Genomic DNA, 21,695 nt, shown 5'->3' with positions numbered 1-21,695 from the left:
AAAACTGGACAAACCATAATGAATAGATGAACTTTGCTCTCAGAGTATCATTTTACTTGCTTCCGTGTTCCCCTTTTTCCTGCACCAAGCACTTCGTAGGTTGTCTGCTTCCCTTGTCCACTCATCAAGGAAAGGGCTTCACCATTATCTAGTGCACTATTATTCCTCCTCCTGCTAACTGCTACCCTTAGTCACAACAGAAAGGCATTGTATAGTGAAAGGAACACTGATTGATGGTGGTCAAAAAAACACTGACATCTTCCTAGGTCTTTAAAATCTGTGGGACCTTAGACAAGTGATCTAACGTCTCAGAGCCTGTTTTCTCATCTGATTAAATGGGCGTAGTACTTGCTCTGTGAATGCTTGCATGTTGTTACGCAGGGAAATGAGCTCTGTAAGAGTTTATTTAGCTCTTCCTTCTCACTTCACTCATAGATAACGCTCCAGCCCTCCTTCCCTCTCTCCTGCATGGTAACTGCCCATTTTTCCTCCCGCATTCCTGGGATCTTTCTTGGCAGCACCCAGACCTTTCAGTATTTCTCCCATGTTATAAAAGACTTTTCATGATTCCTCTTCCCTTTCATCTTCTGCCTCATTTTTCCTCTTTCTACAGCTCTCATCAAAAGCATTGTCTGTTCTGGCCCTTACCATCAATTCTCTCTGTGCATTCGTTCTTGAACTGCTCTCCTCAGGTGTTTCCTCTGCCAGTCTGCTGAATTTGCCCTTGTTAAGGTCGGCACAGCGGAATCCAATGATAATATTAGTCCTCGGCTTGACACGGTTGCTCCCTCACACCTTCTTGAAATACTTTCTTCTTTTTCAGTACATCATGTTCTCCTACTCTCCTCATACTGCACCGCCTGTTCTTTCTCAGCCTACTTTTCTGTTCTTCTGCATCTCTCTAGTTTTTCCTAACTACTCCTTGGGTGACCTCGTCCCATCTCATGACTCTAAACACTTCATAACCTCTACTTTCAAGTCTCCAGCCCTCTCCTCCCCACTGAACTCCAGAGTCATACATAAACCTGGTTGCTTCTGAGAGATTTGTTTGTTTATCTAATGGGCCTCTTAAACCTCAAGTGTCCTAAACTAGGCTCCTGAGCCTTCACTTGCAAAGTGTGCTGCTTTTCTGGTTTGCTGTCTCAGGACATTCCATCTTGCTGTTACTTGGTCCCCTAGCCCTGGAGACATTCTTGTTTCCTTTTCTCCCACTGCGCCCTTCTAATCTTACATCAAATCTAGTTGCCTTTACCATCAATATACAATAAAACTCTCTCTGACCGATTTCTTTGCAAGGTGCCAGTAGCAGCAACTGCTCTTCAGGCTTCATGATACCCACAAGGACAATATGAAAAAAGAAGATGATGCTGGAGTTAACAAAGAAAGACAGAGACCCAGTAAACAAGTCTGTGGGCAAGCCCCCAAATGAGAAAAGTCCACAGGCAAACTCTAAGACAAGCTCTGTTATTGGTCTTGTTTCATAAAGTCATACAGGAAAAACCATAAAGAAGTTTCCAACTCTAAGTTCATAATTGCTAGGGTAGTCTCTGAAGGACAGACCATTTGGGGCTCCCTGACCAGGGCAGCCCTTTAGGAGGTGCTTAGTAAAAGATTTGTCAGGTTGGATTCAATGTATACCAGAAATGGCAAAGATGGCAATACACTAGCTGCTGGTAAAGATGCTTAAAATGGGCAGTAGGTTTATTTATTTATTTTTAGCTCTCACAAATAAGTGAGAACATGTGGTATTTCTCTTTCTGTGCCTGACTTATTTCACTTAATATACAAAGAAATGGTGGGGGTGGCTGGGAAGAAGACACAACAATCACAACAATTCCTTGAACTTGTTAAGACAATTGAACAGATATGATGTCGATTGTAGGGGGGAGGAGAAAGGGAGGGGAGAAAGAGGAATTGGTAAAGGGGTACAAAAATCAACTACATTGTATATTGATAAATTAAAATGAAATAAAATAAATGGGCAGTAGGGTAGCAAGTGTGTATACCACTGTAGTTCTGCTTCATTTTTATTTTCTTTGCAAGTTCATCTCAATGTACGTTTTCAAGAATAAAACTTCCTTAAATAAGCAAAAAACAAACGAAAAAAGAAAACAATCTCATTAGTTCACTCATTCCAATGAGAGTTCGGATGCAGTGCAACTGGTGATTGGCATGTAACTTCCAGTTAGCTAGTTCTTTAGATTCATTCCTACTGAGTAATTGAACTTTCAATAATATGAACCTACATTTTATTTGATTTATTTTTTTGGTTCTACTCATAGCATCATGGAGAGATGTTACTCTGTATCCAGAATTTGACCACTTCTTACCACCTTTGCTGCCACATCCTGTTCCCAGGCATGACCATCTCTCACCTGGATTGCTGTAATAACCTCTTACCAAGTTTCCCTGTTTCTGTTCTTGCTTCCCCACAGTCTAATTCAGCACAACAACCAGAGGGTTTGTGGTAAAATTTAAGTTGGATCATGTCATTCTCTGGCTCACAACAATTTATGGCTCCCCATTTCACTCAGAAAGTCCTTACTGTGTCCAGCAAGGCCTTCCTTGTGTGTCCACACTCTCCTTACCTTACCTCCCCCCACCCCCCTGCCTTACTTCATCTACAATTCCTCCCCTTAATCCCCTGTTCCAGCACCATTAGTCTTCTCGCTACACCTTGAATACACCATACTTGGTCCCATATAGGGACTTTGTGCTTCTTCTTCCTCCTTTAAAGCTCGTTCCCCAAGAACCTCACTCGCTCCTTTAGGTATTTCTCATAATGGTTATCTTGTGCACATGAGTTTTATTAATTGTTTTATTGTCACCCCCTTCACCCCTTCACACACACTGACTATAAGCTCCATGAAGGCAGGGATTTTTGTCTGTTTTGTTCACTGCTGAATCTGCAGATCCTGCAATATGGCTAGCACATAGTAGCACTCCATAAATATTTGTTGAATTTAAATGGATTGAATATATAAAGTGCCATGCACATGTGAGATATTATTATCAAGATAATGAGGGGGTGAAGATTCTCAGATTTCTCTCTTTGATTCCATATTGATATTCTGCATGTTAAAATCTCTGCTTGTCATTTTTCTCCCAGAATCACTGCAACATTTAGCATTTCATGTGGTCCTTCTCTGTAACAGGTGCTAAAACTTCTAGCAAATCTTTTTTCTTCTCCTGTCTTCACTTTTCTCTAAATAGGCTGGTTACGCAGTAGTTTGGGGTTGTTTTAGTTTTTGTTAAATTATTCTGAGGGTTTCTTTTGTTGAGAAAACCACCCATATAGGGTTAGATTCTTAATTCTTTTCAAGAATCTCACAAGACCCTTCAGCACCCCTGCAAAGGAGTGGAATTTGGAAGCCTGTCCCGAGGAGTTCATGGATTCGACTCTTTCCCTCTGCCTCTCCCATCTATGGCTGTGGTCTGGTGAGATACTGCCTTCTGCAGTAGAGTTAAGTAAATGCAGCCATGACTCTAATTTAATAAATTTTAGTTGTTTACATTATTCAAGTTATTAATTTAGAATATAATCTTTTAGATTTACTAAGGTTGTTAATATAATGTTTGGGGGGAAAACCCCCTTGAAAGTACATGAGACTGGCTGAATGTGTAATTCATATTGAAACCCTTTTTCTGTTGCTTTATGATTTCCTGATTCAGTGCTTTCTTCTAGAGTTTTCTTTCTTAAAGTCAGGAAATAAAAAGTCACCAACTTCCTGAAAGAAAAAGCATTAAAACGCTGATGTTGCTTTTGTACAATAATTGTACCTAGAGAAGACAAGAAAGACTCAAAACTCTTGTAGCTTAATTTGCTTTTACAAAAATATAGGATACTCCTAGGAGTTTCTAATTTTTATTATCTTTTACAATTACGATTCAGTGTTTAATTGCCTGCTTTTTAAAAAAGCTTGGAATTGTTTTGAGGACTTGCTAACAAATGCAGAGATAGTGTGGAATAGGATAGGGACACATGTTGGATCAATTGGGACAAAAAATTTTCCTTCTTTTACCTATTTTTCAACATTTAGGTTCTTCCATAGAGTAAAAGAAAATATAAACTTAGATGGCATAGACTCAGTCACAATAACTTCTTTTGTTTATTTTAATGAAATCCACATTTATGGGTATCCTGTATTAATAGATGAATTAATTGTATTTTTTTGTGATTATTTGTATAACAAAACATCATTAAACATGGAAAATGTGTATGTATGTTTTTTCTTACCAGATCTTGTGCCAATTCTTAAGCAAGCAAATTGTGGTCATGTAATAAACTTCTAATCTATATTGGGGGTAGTGGTGGGAATAGCATTCTGTTTATTGTGGATTTGGGGTAAAATCTAGAAACACTACTTAATCGGAATATTGTAAGCAGAAATCACTTTTATTTCAATTCTCATTAACAATGTTTCTTAAATTATTAGGCTACTTTTCTCTGTTAATACGGTTTATATAATGTAGTTTTAATTTTTGAAAATTTTATTTAGAATCTAAGAGTGTCCCTAGGTAACCATTCAGAAGGTGAATTCTCATGGAGGCATCAGAGATGTTACTAAATCTCTACTTATCCCAATATTTCTTAAAATGTTTTGCTTATAGATTTATTGATCCTTGCTATTTGTTTTTTATGATTTGCTTCTAGAAACATTCACTGAGAACAGAGTGCTGAAACCAAAATGGAATATGTATTTAATATCAAGTAATTTTTTTTCCTGCCAACTACATCTCAACCCCTGGACTGAATTTGTGATTAAGGATTTATTCACCTTTGCAAACAATTAGCTGAGTATTCTTGGAGCAGTGAGGTGAAGTTACTTCTTTTTGTGTGGCCATTTCTTCCTTATTTTGGAGTAGGAAACAGGTGTGGGAGAGAGAAAAAAATCCGAGTTCATCATCATAGTTGTAATCTTGGATCTTGTCCCCCATGACCGAGAACTCATTATTCTTGGCAGAGCTCTCTCTTTGGTGATTCTTAGGTTGACTGTGGACAGCTTTGGTGCTGCCTCCTGAACCTCTGTCGGTTCCCCATCCCCACTTCTGGGATTTTGGAGCCTTCCTTTCTCCTGTACTGGGGGAGATAAGAAAATATATTGAGGATATTGGGGTAGCAGTACCCTTTGGTGATTCATTCTCTTTTTTATACATGTCCTTTAAAATCAACATTGAAAATTTGGAGGCCCTTTATGATGAGGATGACAGAGGAAAAGTTAATCCTTATAGGCCAAGAGTTTAGATTTATATGGAATTATTATGTATCTCAGAGGCATTATAATTCCATAGTTTGGGAGTGGAAATCTGATTAGGAAGAGGAGGGGACTCTAATCGTTGAGACTGTTTATAAAGAAGGCCTTTTTTTTTTTTTTTTTGTAGACATAGATGCTTGTTTGGGGTGGCCTGGGGTGGAAGGCTAATGGAAATTATTTGGGACAGCTGCTACTCTTTTTTATTTATTTATTTTTTTGACCGGTAAGGGGATCGTGACCCTCGGCACGGTGTGGTCCGCACCATGCTCAGCCAGTGAGTGCACCGGCCATCTCTATATAGGATCCGAACCCGCGGCCTCAGCACTACCAGCGCTGCACTCTCCTGGGTGAGCCACAGGGCAGGCCCCAGCTGCTACTCTTGATGCAAGCATTGCTCTAGAACACCCTATATAAACTGTATATTGCATATCTAAACTATAAAATACTTCCTTAAATTTTGAAATGTTTAAGTATTTTTAACCATGTGAGATAACTGTGAAGTGATATATATGTTAATTAGATTATTGTGGTAATCATTTCATGATGTGTATATATGTCAAAACATCATGTACACCTTAAATAAATTTTTATTTGTCAATTATACCTCAATAAAGCTGGAAAAAATTTTAGATACTGCACAGTGAATCCCATACTTTCTGTTTATTATTGTGTGCCTTGATTTTTTAAGCACCTTATTCTTTAAATTCATTTTCTTACTGAACTCAAGTGCATTCTGCCTCCTGCTCCCCATTAGAAAGAAGGTAAAACCATCTTTGGTCTCAGGTGCAATTGATGGATTTTACGACACCAAGTGAATTTAAAACTTAATCTTTCTTTGCTTACATTTAATATTATGACCATATTGATGAGAATGTTATCCCTGAAACTCAGTTTGAGTTCTCTTATGTTGTCAGAAATTTCTACAAATTCAATTTAGGATCAACATGTGGGCACTTTTTTTTTTCCTTTTTCATGGTCGTAAAGAAAATCATAATCTATTTTGAACTTATTATAAGTGATGGAGCACTTGTTTACATGGGTAAAATGACTCTATCTAAGTAGTATATTGAAGTTCATTTTAATGTTTGCTATTTAATGACACCTAATGATATTCAATGAAGGGTTATGCTAAACTGGAGAGAAAATGTGTTACCCTGGCAACTGCCTTTGGCAGACTAGAGATTCAGGCATATGGCTCTATAGTACACATTATTTCAGCATCTTTAAGCATAAAGAACCACACATGTAATTGACTGTGAAAAATTACTGCTCAGTTACTGTATTGTATGGTCATAATAGAAGTAAATGAATACGTCATTGTTGTTGGAACAAGTCTGTTGGGAATCACTTGTAGACTCTACTATTTAAGAAGCAAAAATACAATAAGAAGAAAATAGCTGGTTTAATTAACATGTAAAAATTGGGTTAATTTGAATTCAGCTGGCACAGCAGATATTAATGTTGGCTGTTTTTTTGTTATATTCTGGCTCAAGCCAGTGTACTTTTATTTCTCCTTGCCCACACCATGAATAATTTTATTTTTTAAAATGATAAGGGCTATTTCAGTTATTTAATTTTTGCTTTGCCAAGTACTTACATTGCAATCACATCAAGAGAGGTTTTTGTGTGTACCCAGTATATAAGACTTATGATTGAATGAAAGAAAATGCTAAACTGTTCCTGAGTAATTGATGTTTCTCAAAGAGAAATCAGTATAATTTGATTTCATGTATTTTTTTAAAATTTAGTTTACTGTATATTTTTTATTTTTCCTTACGAACAGAGCAACTGGGAAATTCATCGTTGAGAGTTGCAGGAAAGTAGCACATTTGCTCTTGTGACTTTTTGCATGTCTGTGCCTTGGTACCATTTATTTGTTATAGAATATTGTTTTAATCACCATTACCTTGCTTCAGGGATTCAGAAAAACCCTTTGAGATAGCCATTGTGTTCCAATTAAAAAATCATTTAACTCAATCAATTTTGGTATTTTCAAATGCTGTTGAGCAAAGAGGAGACTTTTATCTGATAAAAGTGTGCATGAGAAAATTCTGTTCCTCATGTACTCACAAGGTCGTTCCTTAGGTACTCACAAGGTCTCTCGACTGGTGGGTACTTTTGTGACATTTTAGCTCTAAGCCAAGGGAACAATCAAACTGGAGACTGTAGTCAGATAAACGAAGGGTCTGGCAGTATGTGCCCTGCATACAAGACCAGTCTCTGTATCCTTGGGTGCATTTAAAGTAACTGGTTATCCAGTGGTAATCTGGATAAACCAACCTGCTACTTTATGCAGTCTTAGGCCAGTATATGCTAACTGACAAATTTGTATACCTGCTGGCTTTTCAGTCAACTGATTTCTAATCTGTGGTTTATCCCCCAATTATCCTTCTTCATTTGCTATTTTTAAAAAGTTGAAGCCTTTTCATGCAGCCTTAATTAGAAGAGCAAGGAAAGATGTAGGAAACCTAGATTTTTTTCTTTGTTTGCCTAGATCATTTTTTTAACATAGTTTACAATTTCCTTCTTCTTCCTAAATGGTCTTTCTTCACCCCTCTCGATTCTTTCCCCCTTTAAAGGTAATACCCAATTTAAAATGAGCTGTTTATGGTTTTTTTGAGTCATTGGGTAGATCTCAAAATATCCATGATGTAATTAAAATACAGAATGTTTGTGATGCACATTGTTAAATTCTGTTCTCCATGTTGGTAATTATTTAAAATAGGAACAATGTAATATGATGATAGTTTTTCAGGTTTTTTTTTTTTTAATGATGTCTACTAGTATTTAAGAACTAAAGAATGTTTATCTAGAGACTTATAGAGATAGAAAGTATGATTTGTCTCTAGTTTTAAAAAGCTTTTAGTGGTTTTGATGCAATATCATTCTTATGAAGATTAGCTACAATGGGAGCATTTTTATGACTCAAATATTAAAAGGTGGGAGGTTGGGGGAGATGGCAAGGACACAGGAACAGAGTCTTCTGAGGTCATTGGACAATAGTTATTTAACAGGGAGGGGAAGAAGGAATGGGGTATAGGAGCATGTGCAAGTGAAAGACATTTTCTAGTGTTAAATTGACTACTAGCAAAAGAGAACTTCAAAAGGGATGAATCATTCTTTTTAAATGTGCTTGATCCCTCTGATAAGGAAGAGAATGTTGGGGGTGTAAGAATGCCCCCTGTGCACCCCCCTGGTTGGCACAGTCAGCCTTGGGCAGCTTGAATGCTGTTTGGAGTGAGCTGCAAGGCAGTAGGCTGATAGGTAGAGCTGGCAGCACAGACAAATCACTTACTGAGTTAAGCTCACGGTTACAACGGCCTATATATTTATCTTGTTTTGCCAATATGGAGGCAGTGATATATGCAGAGGTGATATTTATAGGCCAAATTCATGATAACAATACAGTAAAATTGCTAATAAAAATATTTAATAGGTTTGTAAAGCCAGGCAGTAGCCTGCTTGTTTGAACAGTATTCAATCTGCCAGATTTCACTGGAGCCAATGAATTTAAATAGTCCCTTGGCAAACGCTGCAGTGAGATTTGCCCCAGAGTACATAGAAGAGCCGGAGAACCGTGCTGGCCTCGGAACAGACGCACTCCAGGGAGTGCCAAGGCCTGAGATGGAGCCAGGGTGGTACCAAGCGACTCCCTGGAGCCTAAAATAGAAGAAAAAAGGATTTAGAGTGAAAGGCATCTGAGAGAGCACCTTTTATAGAACAGGGAAGGAGGTCTGCTCCAACTTGCCGGGCAAGGTCATTCAGCCAGTTAGGCAAAGGTAAAACTAGAACTTCGGTTTCTTTCTACCTCGTTTCTGATGGGTTTTAGAATATAAAATCAGGTGATAACTCATTGTCTCTTTTTAGAGCATTAGAAACAATTGTGATGAATTTGCATAATTGGGCCGTGAGGCTTCGTTAGTATTCCTACTGACCATCAACCGGCATATGAAATAAAAATCTTTATTTATGAGCTGCCTCACCATGTGCCTAACTGGTAGTTGTCATATCCTCAGTGACTTCCAGGCCTCAGAGTCTGTGCTTCTGGCTGCCACAGCCCCTGCAGCCACAGGCCACCAGATGTCCTCTTCTGGGGCCTGACCAGCCCCTGGGCTCTAAAAATGGTTTGCCATGACTTCTAGGACAGGCCCCACCAGACCCTATGTTATTAAGCCTTAACAGCTGTCTAGAAAATGTACCCTGGACCGGACCACTTCTCTTTTCCCTGTTTCCTGCTGCCACGCTGGTCGAGACTACTGCAGCCATTTCTAACTGGACTCACTGCTTTGCCCTGCGATCCACACTCTGTGGTATCCTGCATGTGCTTTCCAACCTTTCTCACTCTGAGGGGAGTCTTGTCACTCCCCTGCATAAAACCCCCCAACAGCAGCTGGTTTCCATGTAGGAATAAAATCCACACAGTGTTGTGTGCCCTGCACTGTCCTCAACTCCCAGGTGTCTGCCTGCCCCATGGAACTTGACGAGGTTGACCTGCTTTGGGTCCTCGCACTGAGGTTTCTGCTGCTCACAGTACCCTTCCTCCAGCTCTTCCCAGTGCTGTGCTTTTTCATCAATCAGATCTTAGTACCTCCTCAAGAGAGGCTTTTCCTGAGCACCTTAGGCAAAACAGCACCATCTTTCTTCCCCCTTACTCTCCCATAGTTGATTCTCAAGCCTGGCTGCATAGTAGAATCACTTGTGAAGTCTAAGAAAAAAAATGAGTGTCAGGTCTCTCATCATACCAATCAAATAGCCTCTCTGGGGCTGAGAAGCACTGCTCTAATGCATTCCTCTATTGATCCTCTGCACAGCAGCGACTTGATTCTGGAATTATCTTTGCATATGTTTGTGGTCATTGCCTGTCTCCCTTTCCTTCCCAATGTAGTTCCTTGAGGAGATGGATTCTATTGATCTTATTCATGTTCACAGTATTGTTAGTGCCCAGGGTCTTTTCTGGTATATGGTAGGTGCAGGGTACATATTTGCTTAGTTTCCTGACCCATGTGTATTTTGCAAGGCAGTTGGGAAGGAAAGAGAAGAACTGGAAAAGCCAAAAAGCTATTAAAAGATGTTAAAATCATGACAGCCAAAGCTCTTTTGATAAGCTGGTGATCACAGGAGAGTCCAGTTCTGGAATTTTTTTTTTTTTTTTAAATACCCACAGACACTTGACATGGGTGGTCTGATAGTTGGAACCCTGTTTTTGGAGTTAGGTTTTACTTTGATCTCTGCCATTAATCCTGGGGAATTGCTTGGCTTCTTTTGTAACACACAGAAGAGAGTTATAAGGAAAAGTTATTTTTGTGAAGCACCCTTGTGGTTAGGAACCTTAAGTAAAAGTGGTAATTGGATTTTGATATGGTGCATTGTCTACAGCCAAACTTCCTGAAGTATGAACAGATCAGATCCTTATGTGCAGTTGCTTAAACTTTCGTAGCCGCAGAGTTGGCCTGGAGATAGGAGCTAGGCTGGAGATGAAAGGGACCACATGGGGTCTAAGCCACTGCTGAGTAAGAATAAGCAACAGCAGGGAGGAAGAGAAGATCTGGAGCTTATCCACCTCGGATAACCAGAAGTTAGTGTGATTCTTTTAGATCGTTTGTTTCTTTTTTCAATTTTGCCTCCTTCCGCACACATCTCTTATTCACTCCTTCTGCCACTATCCAAGTTTAGGTCCTTACTATTTTGTTTCATATTCATTTTTATTTTTTTCTTATTATGAAAGTAATACAGTGTATGTATTATGGAAAAGATTAGAACATATGGGCAAACAAAAAGGAATAACGTTAAATTTCTAATAATTTAACCATCTAGAGATATTCACTGCTAACACTTCAGACTTTGTGTGTATGTGTGTAGAGTATTATTTTTGTCTATTTTACTATTTTCTACATATCTTTGTGTAAATGATTTTTTACTCAATACCACGGATTTGTTTATAACAACTTTTAGTGGTTAGATAGTATCCTGTATATGAATGTTTCCTTATTTAATCAGTTACATATACTTGTATGTTAAAGTTGTTTTTACTCCTTTCACTATTAATAGTGCTGTATGAGCATCCTAGTAGGTAAAAGTTTGCACAAATTCATCAGTTATTTTTTAGGATAAACTCCTAGAAGTGGGATTATGCTATCAAAGTAAAGACGTTTTCAAGACTTGCTGTGCTGTCAAATTGTCCTTTGGAGCCGTAGCGTTCTACACTCCCGTTGCTCAGCGTGAGGAGCCCTTCCTTCTCACGCACACCTTCCTGGCTCTTCCCTGGATTCTAACAGTGCATCGCCCCAACTCTGTTCTCTTCCCCTTCCAATTCATTTAACACTCCTTGGCCAGATTAAACATTCTGAAGCACAAATTGATTGTGTCACTAAAAATTTCAGGCCTTTGTCTGCCATCAGGGCCTCAGGACCAGGATGTGAGCACCACACCTGCCATAGCACTTGCCCTCCAGGAGATCTGCGCTGCTTGTGGCTCTTCACCCGCATCTTCCCTCCTTGGTTCCCGGCTTACCTTCTGCCTTTCTGGACCAGCAGTTCTGGGGAGCAGAGACTGCACGTTCCATCTGTATGTTCCTAGCACTGCCCTCTGCCCTGCACATAGAGGAGGCACTGAAGCCAGACTGCACTTGGTGGGCTCTCATCCCCCCACCTCTGCATCTTACCCCTACTGCAAGACTGATGTTGCACAGTTGACCCTTGAACCACATAGGTTTGAACAACGCGGGTCCATTTATATGCGGATTATTTTTCAATAAATACTGTTTAGTACTATAGATGTATTTTACCTTATGATTTTTTTAGTATTTTCTGTAGCTTAGTTATTGTAAGAATACAGTATACAAGGTTTCTTCAAAAGGTTTGTGGAAAGATGTGTGTTATCTTTAAATTCTGTTTTTCCACAGACTTTTTGAAGCATCCTTGTATAACACCTATAACATACAAAGCATGTATTCATCTACTGTTTATGTCACTGGTAAGTTCCGGTCAACAGTAGGTTATTAACAGTTAAGTTTTGGGAGAGTCAAAAGCTGTATGTGGATTTCTGACTATGTGGGGGTCAGCACTGCTAATCTCTGTGCTGTTCAAGGGTCAACTGTATATACATTTGGTCACATCTTCCCTCTGATGCCATATGTTCCTAATTTCATTAAGACTTTCCCCATTTCTTTTCTCCCAATGTAACAATAAGCTTTCCTTCCTCTGAATTCATTGCATAATTTATCTCCAGTTCTCTTATGTTACTTAACACTTTTTCCATGATACAGTTTTCAGTCTGTATTCTCTACTCTATTTTGATTATCTCCAAGATAAGCTGTCCCTTGCAAAGTTGAGAAGGGTGGCGGGGGGAAGGGTCTAAAGTTATGCTACAAGAAAGAAACACCGTCATCATTTTGGAATATGTCTTTTTAGTATCTTTCTGTGTGTGATAGATATATAATCTTAATGTTGTCGTAAGCATAGTGTACAGATGTAATCCACTTTGAATCTCTTTCCTCCTTGGCTCAGTATTTTATAGTAGCATGCACTGTTTTTCTGTTTTACCTAGACTTTAAAGGAATCATAAAGTTGCTGCTGTTATAAATGGCTTCTAAAAGGAGAACAGTAGCTCTAGTAGTTTGGAAAACAAAAATGACATGCTTAAAAAAAAAAAAATCACTGGTAACACTAGAACCATGAAATAGAGTAGTTAGAAACCTACTCTCCCTAATCTCTGAACAGTGCGGGCCTATGAAATGGGACTTCAGTATTTGCTTCTGTGTTAAGTGACCAATGTCACCTATTAGTTGCTTCAGGTGAATGTTGGTGTCAAATAATGTTCCTTAGATTCTAGACACAGTTAATTAGAGCTATGAGATTAGTTTTAAAGGGTATCTAACATTGTCAAAGAACTTTAGGGAGTTGGGGGTGGAAAAGGAACTAAGTGAGCTCACCAGCCAGGTCTGAACTTGATTATGCTTGTATTCTTTGTTGTAACTTATGTTAATACCCATTAAATCTGTAAAGCAAGATTGAAGCACTGTTTATATGAAAATATATATAAACGTTTTTCGATACCATGCTGTAAATGAGCATAGTACTATATAATTATTATGATAGCCTTTTAGTCAGATTAACTCAATAATCCAAAATGATCGTGATGAACATTATGATTTCATGGTTCATCTATATACCTCCTACATAGATGTATAATATTCGTAACTAACAGGATTACACACCTTTTTGTTATCAGTAATATGCCTAAAATACCAGCATATTCATTGGCCCGTTATGGTTATGAAACATTGACATTGCCAGAGGAGGATTTGTTCACGCACATATATGTAGTCTACAGGTTTCTTGTACTGTTTTGAGAGAGGTAAGATGTTCTTTTTATTGTAGTCGTATTTAAACCTTTCTTTATTAAGACCACAACACAGAAATGTCCCTTTTCTAGATAATGCATGGTGTGATTCTCTTTTAACTAACCTAATGTCTGTGCAGGGGTAATTTAGCAAATATGATTGTTTTCTGCCTCAATAAACTGCCAGTGAGTTACATTGGTTGAGCAGTATAGTGTGGCCACACGGTTGCTGTTGCCTGCTCAGCAGGGTGGTGGGGTGGTGATAAGGAAGCAGACATTCAGAAACACATTTGTCCCTTTGCTTCAGATGTCCTAGCGTGTGGTGGACTTGCGGGTGAGTTCCTCACAGTTCTCCTTTGTTAGGGCATTTCCTAAGAGGAAAACGAAACATCACTAAGTGAAATGCTTGTAGCAGTTTCATTCACACTTTAAGTAACCTTTCTTTAAAAACTCCCAGACCTGTATTTTTCATCTTGACTCTGTATTAGTTTCCTCAGGCTGCTGTAACAAAATCTGCAAACTGGGTGTTTTAAAACCACAGAAATGTGTTGTCTCAAGTTCCGGAGGCTGGAAGTCCAAGATGAAGGTGTTGTCTGGGTTGTTTCTGAGAGCCCTGAGGGAGAATCTGTTCCATGCCTGTTGCACAGCTTCTGGTGATTTGATGGCAACCTTTGGCATTCCTTGCCTTGTAGAATAATCACTTTGATCTCTGCCTCGTTCTTCACATGGCATCCTCCCTGTGTACATGCCTGTGTCCAAGTTTCCCTCTTTTATAAAGACTTTAGTCACATTGGATTAGGTGCCCACCCTACTTCAGTCTGACCTCACTGTAATTAATTACATTTGCAACAACTCTGTTTCCAAATAAGGTCACATTCTGAGGTAGTGGAGTTAGTATTTGGGGGGAACACAGTTCAGCCCATCCAGCATCTCTCCTGAGTACCACACGGGCTCTTTTGGCTTCTGCTGGACACCATACTTTAGCATCCCACTGGCACCTCGAATTTAACTCAGTCAGAATTGGTCACATTCTCCCATGAGTCCCTTCTCTCCAATTTTTCCTTTTATTAAATTCTTGATTGGTGGTGGTGGTATCACCATCTCACTAGTTAAGTTGGAGGTCTCGGGAGCATCCTGGCCTCTTTCCCTGCCCTCCGCCTGTGACATCCAGTCCTTACCACGTTTTGTCGTTACTGCCTCCACTGTGTTTCTCTAGCCTTCCCTGTTTTCATTCCTAGGCTCCCCTCTGGTTGAGACCCCCGCTGTCCCTAGCTGTCAGGCTCTACCCCACATCTCATCTTTCCTGCTTTAAATTCATCTTCTACAGCAGTTCTTTCTCTGAAACAAAGATTTGAACCTGACATTTATTAATCCAAAAACTTTGAGTAATTTTTTACTGCCTGCAAAAAAGTGGAGATTCTGTAGCCTGGCCTTTGAGGTCCTGCACAGGTAGCCGGCATCCTAGCTCAAGCCAGGCTTTTACTTCTCATGACCCGCTAGTTGCAGGCTCAGGAAGTCCACATCCTTCTTTAATCACAGCACATCCATTTATTTTCACCTCTGGACTGTGCTGTTTGCCTGGTGTCGAATGTCCTCTCTCTGCCCTTCCTTCCTCTCTCCATCTTCCCACATCAGTTGGAATTCTACCCACGTCAAACGGAAACCAGGGGACCTGGTTTTTAGGCCAAAATGCCAGAAGCCAATTGTTTCACCTTACCCATGTCATTAATGTCTTCCAGCTTCAGTTTCCTCAAAAGTAAAACGAGGAGGTTGAATTAGATGATCTCTAAGATCTTTTCAACTTTTAAAATTTTTTAGATGACACAAAGCCTACCCTGGCTCTTCCAGGCAGCATAATCACTTCTTCTTTTGTGCCCCTCGGTGCTTTATTTCTGCTTTTGCTTTTGACATTCAACTCTTGCGTTCTAGTGGTTACATATGCTCATGATTCGTCCCTTCGCCTTAATAGGTAGTAAGCTCCTTGAGTTCATCCAAGAATATTTGATTCATATCTGCTTGCCTTCCTATTACCTCCTTCCTCTGGTCTTCCTTGCACATAGATTCTCAGTGAGAGAGACCGTAACAGAGGATAAAATGCCCTGGGCAGGTATTCTCCTGTAACACAGGCTGTTCCTGAGTGTTCTCTGGCATTCAGAGGGATATGTTTTAGATGGTGAATGATTTAGAGATACTGTATTGAACACCAGGATTTTTTTCCTTACTTTGTGGCATTATTGTAAACCTTCTGGGACACAGCTAAGTTAACTTTATAGCACTTTGTATAAAAATTTATTCTCTCTATACGATGTTTCGAAGTCATTAAGTGTTCTGTGAAACATGAAACATTTCTATTCCTTCCTCTGTGTTCTCCAGAGACTTGGACTATCTCAATGTATCACTGAAATATATAGAAATTTAAAATACAAAAGTGGTTTAAAAAAAAAAAAACATTGCTAGGAAAGCTTTTATGGACCTGTCTACTCTTTGGAAGTCAAAATATCCTTGGCCTGTCATGGTTTTCCTAAAGCATAGATTTGATCATGTTATGATCTTCCTCAGAAACTTTCTGTCACTCCTTTTACCCTGGAGAAGCATGACCAGGCCCTTTTCTTGTCTTCAAGGCCATGTCTGGTCCCATATTTCTAATCTCATTTCACAGTGTTCTCTATTATGCATTATACTGTCCAGACACAGTCACTCACCATTTTCCTTGTGCTCTTCTTAGCTTTCTTGCATCTGCCTTACTGCTTGAAGTGCCCTCCTATCTCCACCCCTTACTGCGTATCTGAATTTTACTCATTTTCAAAGGCCTAGCTCAAATTTTATTTCTGCCACAAAGCCTTCTTTGATTTTCTACCAGAATCCTGCTATCTTTGTATTGGTCGTATCTGCCTTACCAGACTAGAAGTTCCTTGAGGTCACGTTTCTATCTGATTTATCTGTACTTCCCTCTGTAATATCCCTGGTTCAGTTCTCATGTGGTCAGTAGATAGCAGTTGTGAGTGACTATCAGTGGGCCATTTTTACATGGTGTCTAAGGGTGTTAATGAATAACAAAGCTGCTCTGTTTTGCTGTTATAGTCATGTCTTAATCTAAAGTGCCTAAGCTTTAATTATAGGATCTAACAAAATACCTGAAGAAGACTGAGGTCTGAAACATAAATGATGTTGGATAAAACAGTTACATTTGAAATTATAATGCATTTAGTGTTTCACCATATTCTCAAGCCTGTCATGTCTTTTAGATTCTGTACCTTGTTATTTCAGTCCACTATATGTAAAAAGAAATGCTAAGTGTTTATAAATATTTTTAGGTTTGAATTTTATTTTTTGACAGTGACGTTTCATTTTTTCCCTTAGTGTATATTTGCATATGCTTTTATTTTCCACAAGCTACTGACTTTATGCTTTATGCTGGTTTTATGTTGCAGATTAATATCCTTTCAAGAATTTGTAGCATTTGAATCTGTCCTGTGTGCCCCGGATGCTTTGTTTATGGTGGCCTTTCAGCTGTTTGACAAAGCTGGAAAAGGAGAAGTTACTTTTGGTAAGGAGCATGATTGTGTGCATACCTGTGTAAGTGTGGATTGTGTGAGCACTTTTTTCCCCCCAGAAATGAAATGTAAGTATATGGAAATCCTTTTAAGGATTTAGTATAGCCCTTTTAACAAACATATCTCCAAGTTTTGAGACTCTAGTTGAAATGTCTTCCTGTTTGAAAAAATAAGTTTCTGGCTTAGTAATTTTGATACTCTGATTTAGTTTTAAGGTGGGGGAGAATGTGGCATGACTCTTCACAGAGTCATAGGAGGTGACAGCCACACAGGACTTGTGTCCCTTCCTTTCACCATCAGTAGTGCTTTCCACAGAGAGCACGAAGAAGATGATCAACTGCCTCTGAGCAGAAGTTACCATGCACCCAGTACTTCTTGTCCTTCCCTGTCCTCATGGAGTAGCTTGAGGCCAGAGGCACTGCCCAGCGCATGAATGATGATTCAGAATGGTGCAGGAGGCCCTTGTTCTTCTAAACAATGCACACCCCGTCACTTGGCAGTGCCTGCTGTGCTGCTGCTGCCTTTATCTTGAAAGGCAGAAACATCTGCAGGGACTTGCTACAAAGCTGCAGAAAACCCTGAAGTCTTACAAGTTTTAAGAAGAAAGGGAAGACCAGGAAGTGGTGTGGCAGTGGTAAGTTCTTTTTTAAAAATAAACTGGCTACTGAAGATAGATTTGACAGAAAGTATCATGTCTCCCTTGGACTATGTGGTGTCCAGCATAGGTTGTGTAAGCACGGAACCTGTGACAGCATTGCCCAGGAAGAATTTTGGAGCCCTCTGGGCATACGGATTGTACTTTCAGGGAAGATGGCTAATATGCCCATTTTAAATGCCTGTATTCATGGTGTCCAATTTATTCAGAACTTTTGGGCTTGTCTTATTTGATGTATTGTGAGAAATATACAGATGTGTAATAGAACTTAGGTTCTAGAATCAGAGAGACTTAGCCACTTCCAGCTCTACCACTTTTGTCTCTGAGACAAGTTAATTATCTACCTAAGTCCTCATTTCCTTATCAAAAAATGAAGATAATAACAACATAAAGTATAGGTAAAATATTATAATAGGTTTATTCTACCAACCTTCTCCACCCTACCTACCCTCATACCTCCATGCTCATTTAATAAGACAGTTATTTAATGTCACATCATCTAGGGCAAAGGCAAAAAATTATATATTTGCCTTGTTTTCTTTCTAGAAGCTCAGATGCTTTCCATTAACACTTCATGAGGATTATTTAATATTTAAAAATTTTTAGATGAACTGTAGTTTATTTCCTTTTCCATCACCCAATTCCTCTTAGCATCACCACACCCACAACTTTCCAATGGAAAGCCAGTAAAAAAATGTTCCTATTAAAATCTTCAAGTAATAAATGAGCAGCTAGCTCGTGGTGGCATTGATTTACCCCGTGTAAGCCAGGTTGAGGAAAATGTTATGATAGCATTTCCTTGGGATGAACAAGGAAAAGCCTGTGAGTTTCAGCACCGTGCATCACAGGTGTGTTCTCTCATCTTCCTACTTGCCCCAGCAAGTCTGGATGGGAGGAATGGGAGCGAGCTGGGTGAGTTGGGAGGACTGAGGAATGGGCTTTAGGTGGTTTCCTTGATCCTGACCAGTCTTCCCTTCATGGGTATGAAGTAGCAAGGGATATTTGTGGTTCCAGACACACCACTGGCCCTGGTGGAGGAAAGTAACAGGAGACTTTCACCAGTGCAGAGAGGTGTGTGCATGAGTGTGGTTGGAAAGAACGAACAGGTGAAGGAGCAGGATGTGAACTGTGGAAAGCACAGCGGCATGAGAATTCCGTTTCTCTTCTCACTAGCTGTTTATTGATGGACAAGTCATTTCAACTTTCTGAGCCTTATTTTCCTCATCTATAAAATCGGAATACCTACCTGATAGGACTATGCAAGGATTAAAAGATCTACTGCATATAAAGTCACTTTCTGGAAAATGAAGGCCTTTGTAAAAATAATAATACAAAAAGAAATACCCTGAAGAGAAAGGATTTTTGTTTTCTTTTTCTTTTTTTCTTGTTCTTTGGGACTCTCCATATTTTAACCACTGGCTTATTAGCCAGTAGTTTGCTTACCACATGCTGTATGTTGAACTCTGTCCCGTTTCTCAAGACATGAGAGACTGGAAGCCCCTATTTCAAGGAGCTAATATTATGTCATTGGCGTGCATAACTGTTGTAGAAGAATGTACAGCCCCTCTACCAATGCCCCGCCTTCTGTAGGTAATTTATTCTAGAATTTGCCTGTCTCACAAAACAACATGTTGTCTGCATGCTCTGTGTATCTTTGTGATGAGCCGATGGAATTTTCACCGTGGGTGTCATAAAACATAGCCTGAGTTTTCTGAGCCATTAATCCCTACTTCGGATTAAACTGAAAGAGAAATATTAAGATACCCAAATGACTATCAAACCACAAATTAATAGCTGACTTCTAACATTTTTCATAGGGAAGCGTAGGTCATCAAATATAGGTGGTGTGGGTAACAGTCTTTTGCCCTAGTAAGCAAAATCATATAGGGGGTGTGGCAGCCTAAGGCATGTTTCAACAGCAGGTACCTTTATAAGAAGCTAGCCATAAGTATGTTTTCCAGGAAACTCATCATGGAGCTGAAGACATTAAAACAAACAAAACAAAACCAGAGTTGAACAAAAAAGAGTGGACTTACCTAGTCAATCCTGGTCTCGTAAACCCAAAGTATTTAGAGAGTGAGAATCCAGATCTGTAAACTGGCTGGCTGCTCAGAGGAGATGCTTGTACGTCTGCTCATATGAGATATGTGTAATGGCAGTCTCACCTCTGGTTACTTCCTCAGCTCCTTGTAATTCCTGCACCCAAGAATGACCCTCGACTACCTTGGTGTGCATCTTTGGGAGGAGTCAACATGGAGTGGTGAGAGAGGAAAGGGCCCTGTTAATACTTCCCATGTCGGCTTGGTCAGTTGTGGTGAGCATGGGGTGAGCATGATTTGCGCACCATACCCAGGCTCACCTAGGGCCTTCCCATGGGCTGCAGGGAAGGCTGGGGTGGGGTCTCAGCTCCCACATGCCTCCCAGCCTTGCATCTCATCTAGAGTGAGAGCAGTTCCACACTTTATCTGTTTACCTATTGGGTTTCCACATAGGAATGTGTTTGGAGCAGGGCGACTAAGCTCAGTATGCACCAGTGTCGTCAATAAGTGGGTGGTGTTCACACTCCCATTAACACTGATGCTGATATGCACTAAACAAAAATCAGATGGAGGGAGACATACATAATCAAGTGTCACTTTTCAGTGGACCTTGTTCTGTTTTCTCTGGGGACTTGTGTACATTTACCATATTTTCATGTCTGGATCACTCTCTGTGTTTGCTACAATGAAGATCTTGATTAGGCCAGTTTTGTTCCTTTGATAGTTCATTATATTCTCCTATTTCCTTTGAGGGCAAACTTATCTCCAATATTCCTGCTCTCACCATGTGTTCTTATTTTGATACCCGATATCTATAAGTAGCATTTTGACATATCAGTAGGTGTATGACAGGATGTCAGTGTTATTGGCAAATTCTAGTTAGTAATGTGTTTTTTTTTTTTTTAAAGATGACCAGTAAGGGGATCTTAACCCTTGACTTGGTGTTGTCATTACCACGCTCTCCCAAGTGAGCGAACCGGCCATCCCTGTATAGGGATCCGAACCCGCGGCCTTGGTGTTATCAGCACTTCACTCTCCTGAGTGAGCCACAGGGCGGCCCTCTAGTTAGTAATTTGTGATTCTGTATGAAGAGAAAAAAATTTCTTATAAATATTTTCATTTGCTTTTTTTAAACCTATTTTATATGACTGTTTTATATGAAGGTACTTCAAAAAATTCATGGAAAGATTCATATTATCTTTTTTTTTTTTTGGCGGCTGTCCGGTACAAGGAACTATCTTTTAATTCTACTTTCTGTGAACTTTTTGAAGTACCACAGTATACTTTATTGAAGTATATAGCATATGTGCAGAAGAATGTACAGGTCATAAGTATGCATCTTGATGAATGTTTATACAGTGTATATACCTGTTTACCACCGTTCACATCAGAAAGAGGATGGTACTGGTACCAGCAATCCAGAGGTCTCCTCCCAGCCACTGCCCTCAGTCCTAATGGTAACAATTGACATTTGTCACCATCAGTTGGCTTTGCCTGTTTTTAAACTTAGTATAAATGGGACAACACAGAATGTACTCTTTTGGTCTGGCTGCTTCTATTTAACATTTTATTTGTGAGATTCATCCATGTTGTTGTATATATTTTTACTATATTCTCTTTCTTTGCTGTGTAGTATTCCATGGTGTAACTCTATCCTAATTTATTTATTTATGTATATATCCTATTGTTAATAGACATTTGGGACATTTCCAGTTTTGACTACACTCCATAATATGCTTTGAACATTCTTTTACATATTTTTTTTTTGGTGTGTAAGTGTGGGAATTTCTAGGAGCAGAATTGATGAGTCATAGAAAATGTGTACATATTTAGCTTCAGTAGCTCTTTCCAG

At 39.4% G+C, this 21,695-nt stretch overlaps 1 protein-coding gene across 1 annotated transcript in view; it reads left to right on the top strand.

The window, feature by feature from the left end:
* SLC25A13 (solute carrier family 25 member 13) overlaps window positions 1–21,695 on the top strand; it is a 192,309-nt gene that overhangs the window by 56,253 nt on the left and 114,361 nt on the right. The window contains exon 4 of the mRNA XM_063099805.1: window positions 17,027–17,142. Coding sequence (XP_062955875.1) covers window positions 17,027–17,142 — 116 coding nt within the window. The remainder of the gene's footprint in view (window positions 1–17,026; window positions 17,143–21,695) is intronic.

Source organism: Cynocephalus volans, chromosome 6 (genome assembly GCF_027409185.1).
Source record: "Cynocephalus volans isolate mCynVol1 chromosome 6, mCynVol1.pri, whole genome shotgun sequence".
NCBI lineage: Eukaryota > Metazoa > Chordata > Mammalia > Dermoptera > Cynocephalidae > Cynocephalus > Cynocephalus volans.
The sequence above is the reverse complement of the archived record's forward strand: the minus strand, read 5'-3'. Positions and strand labels throughout refer to the sequence as shown.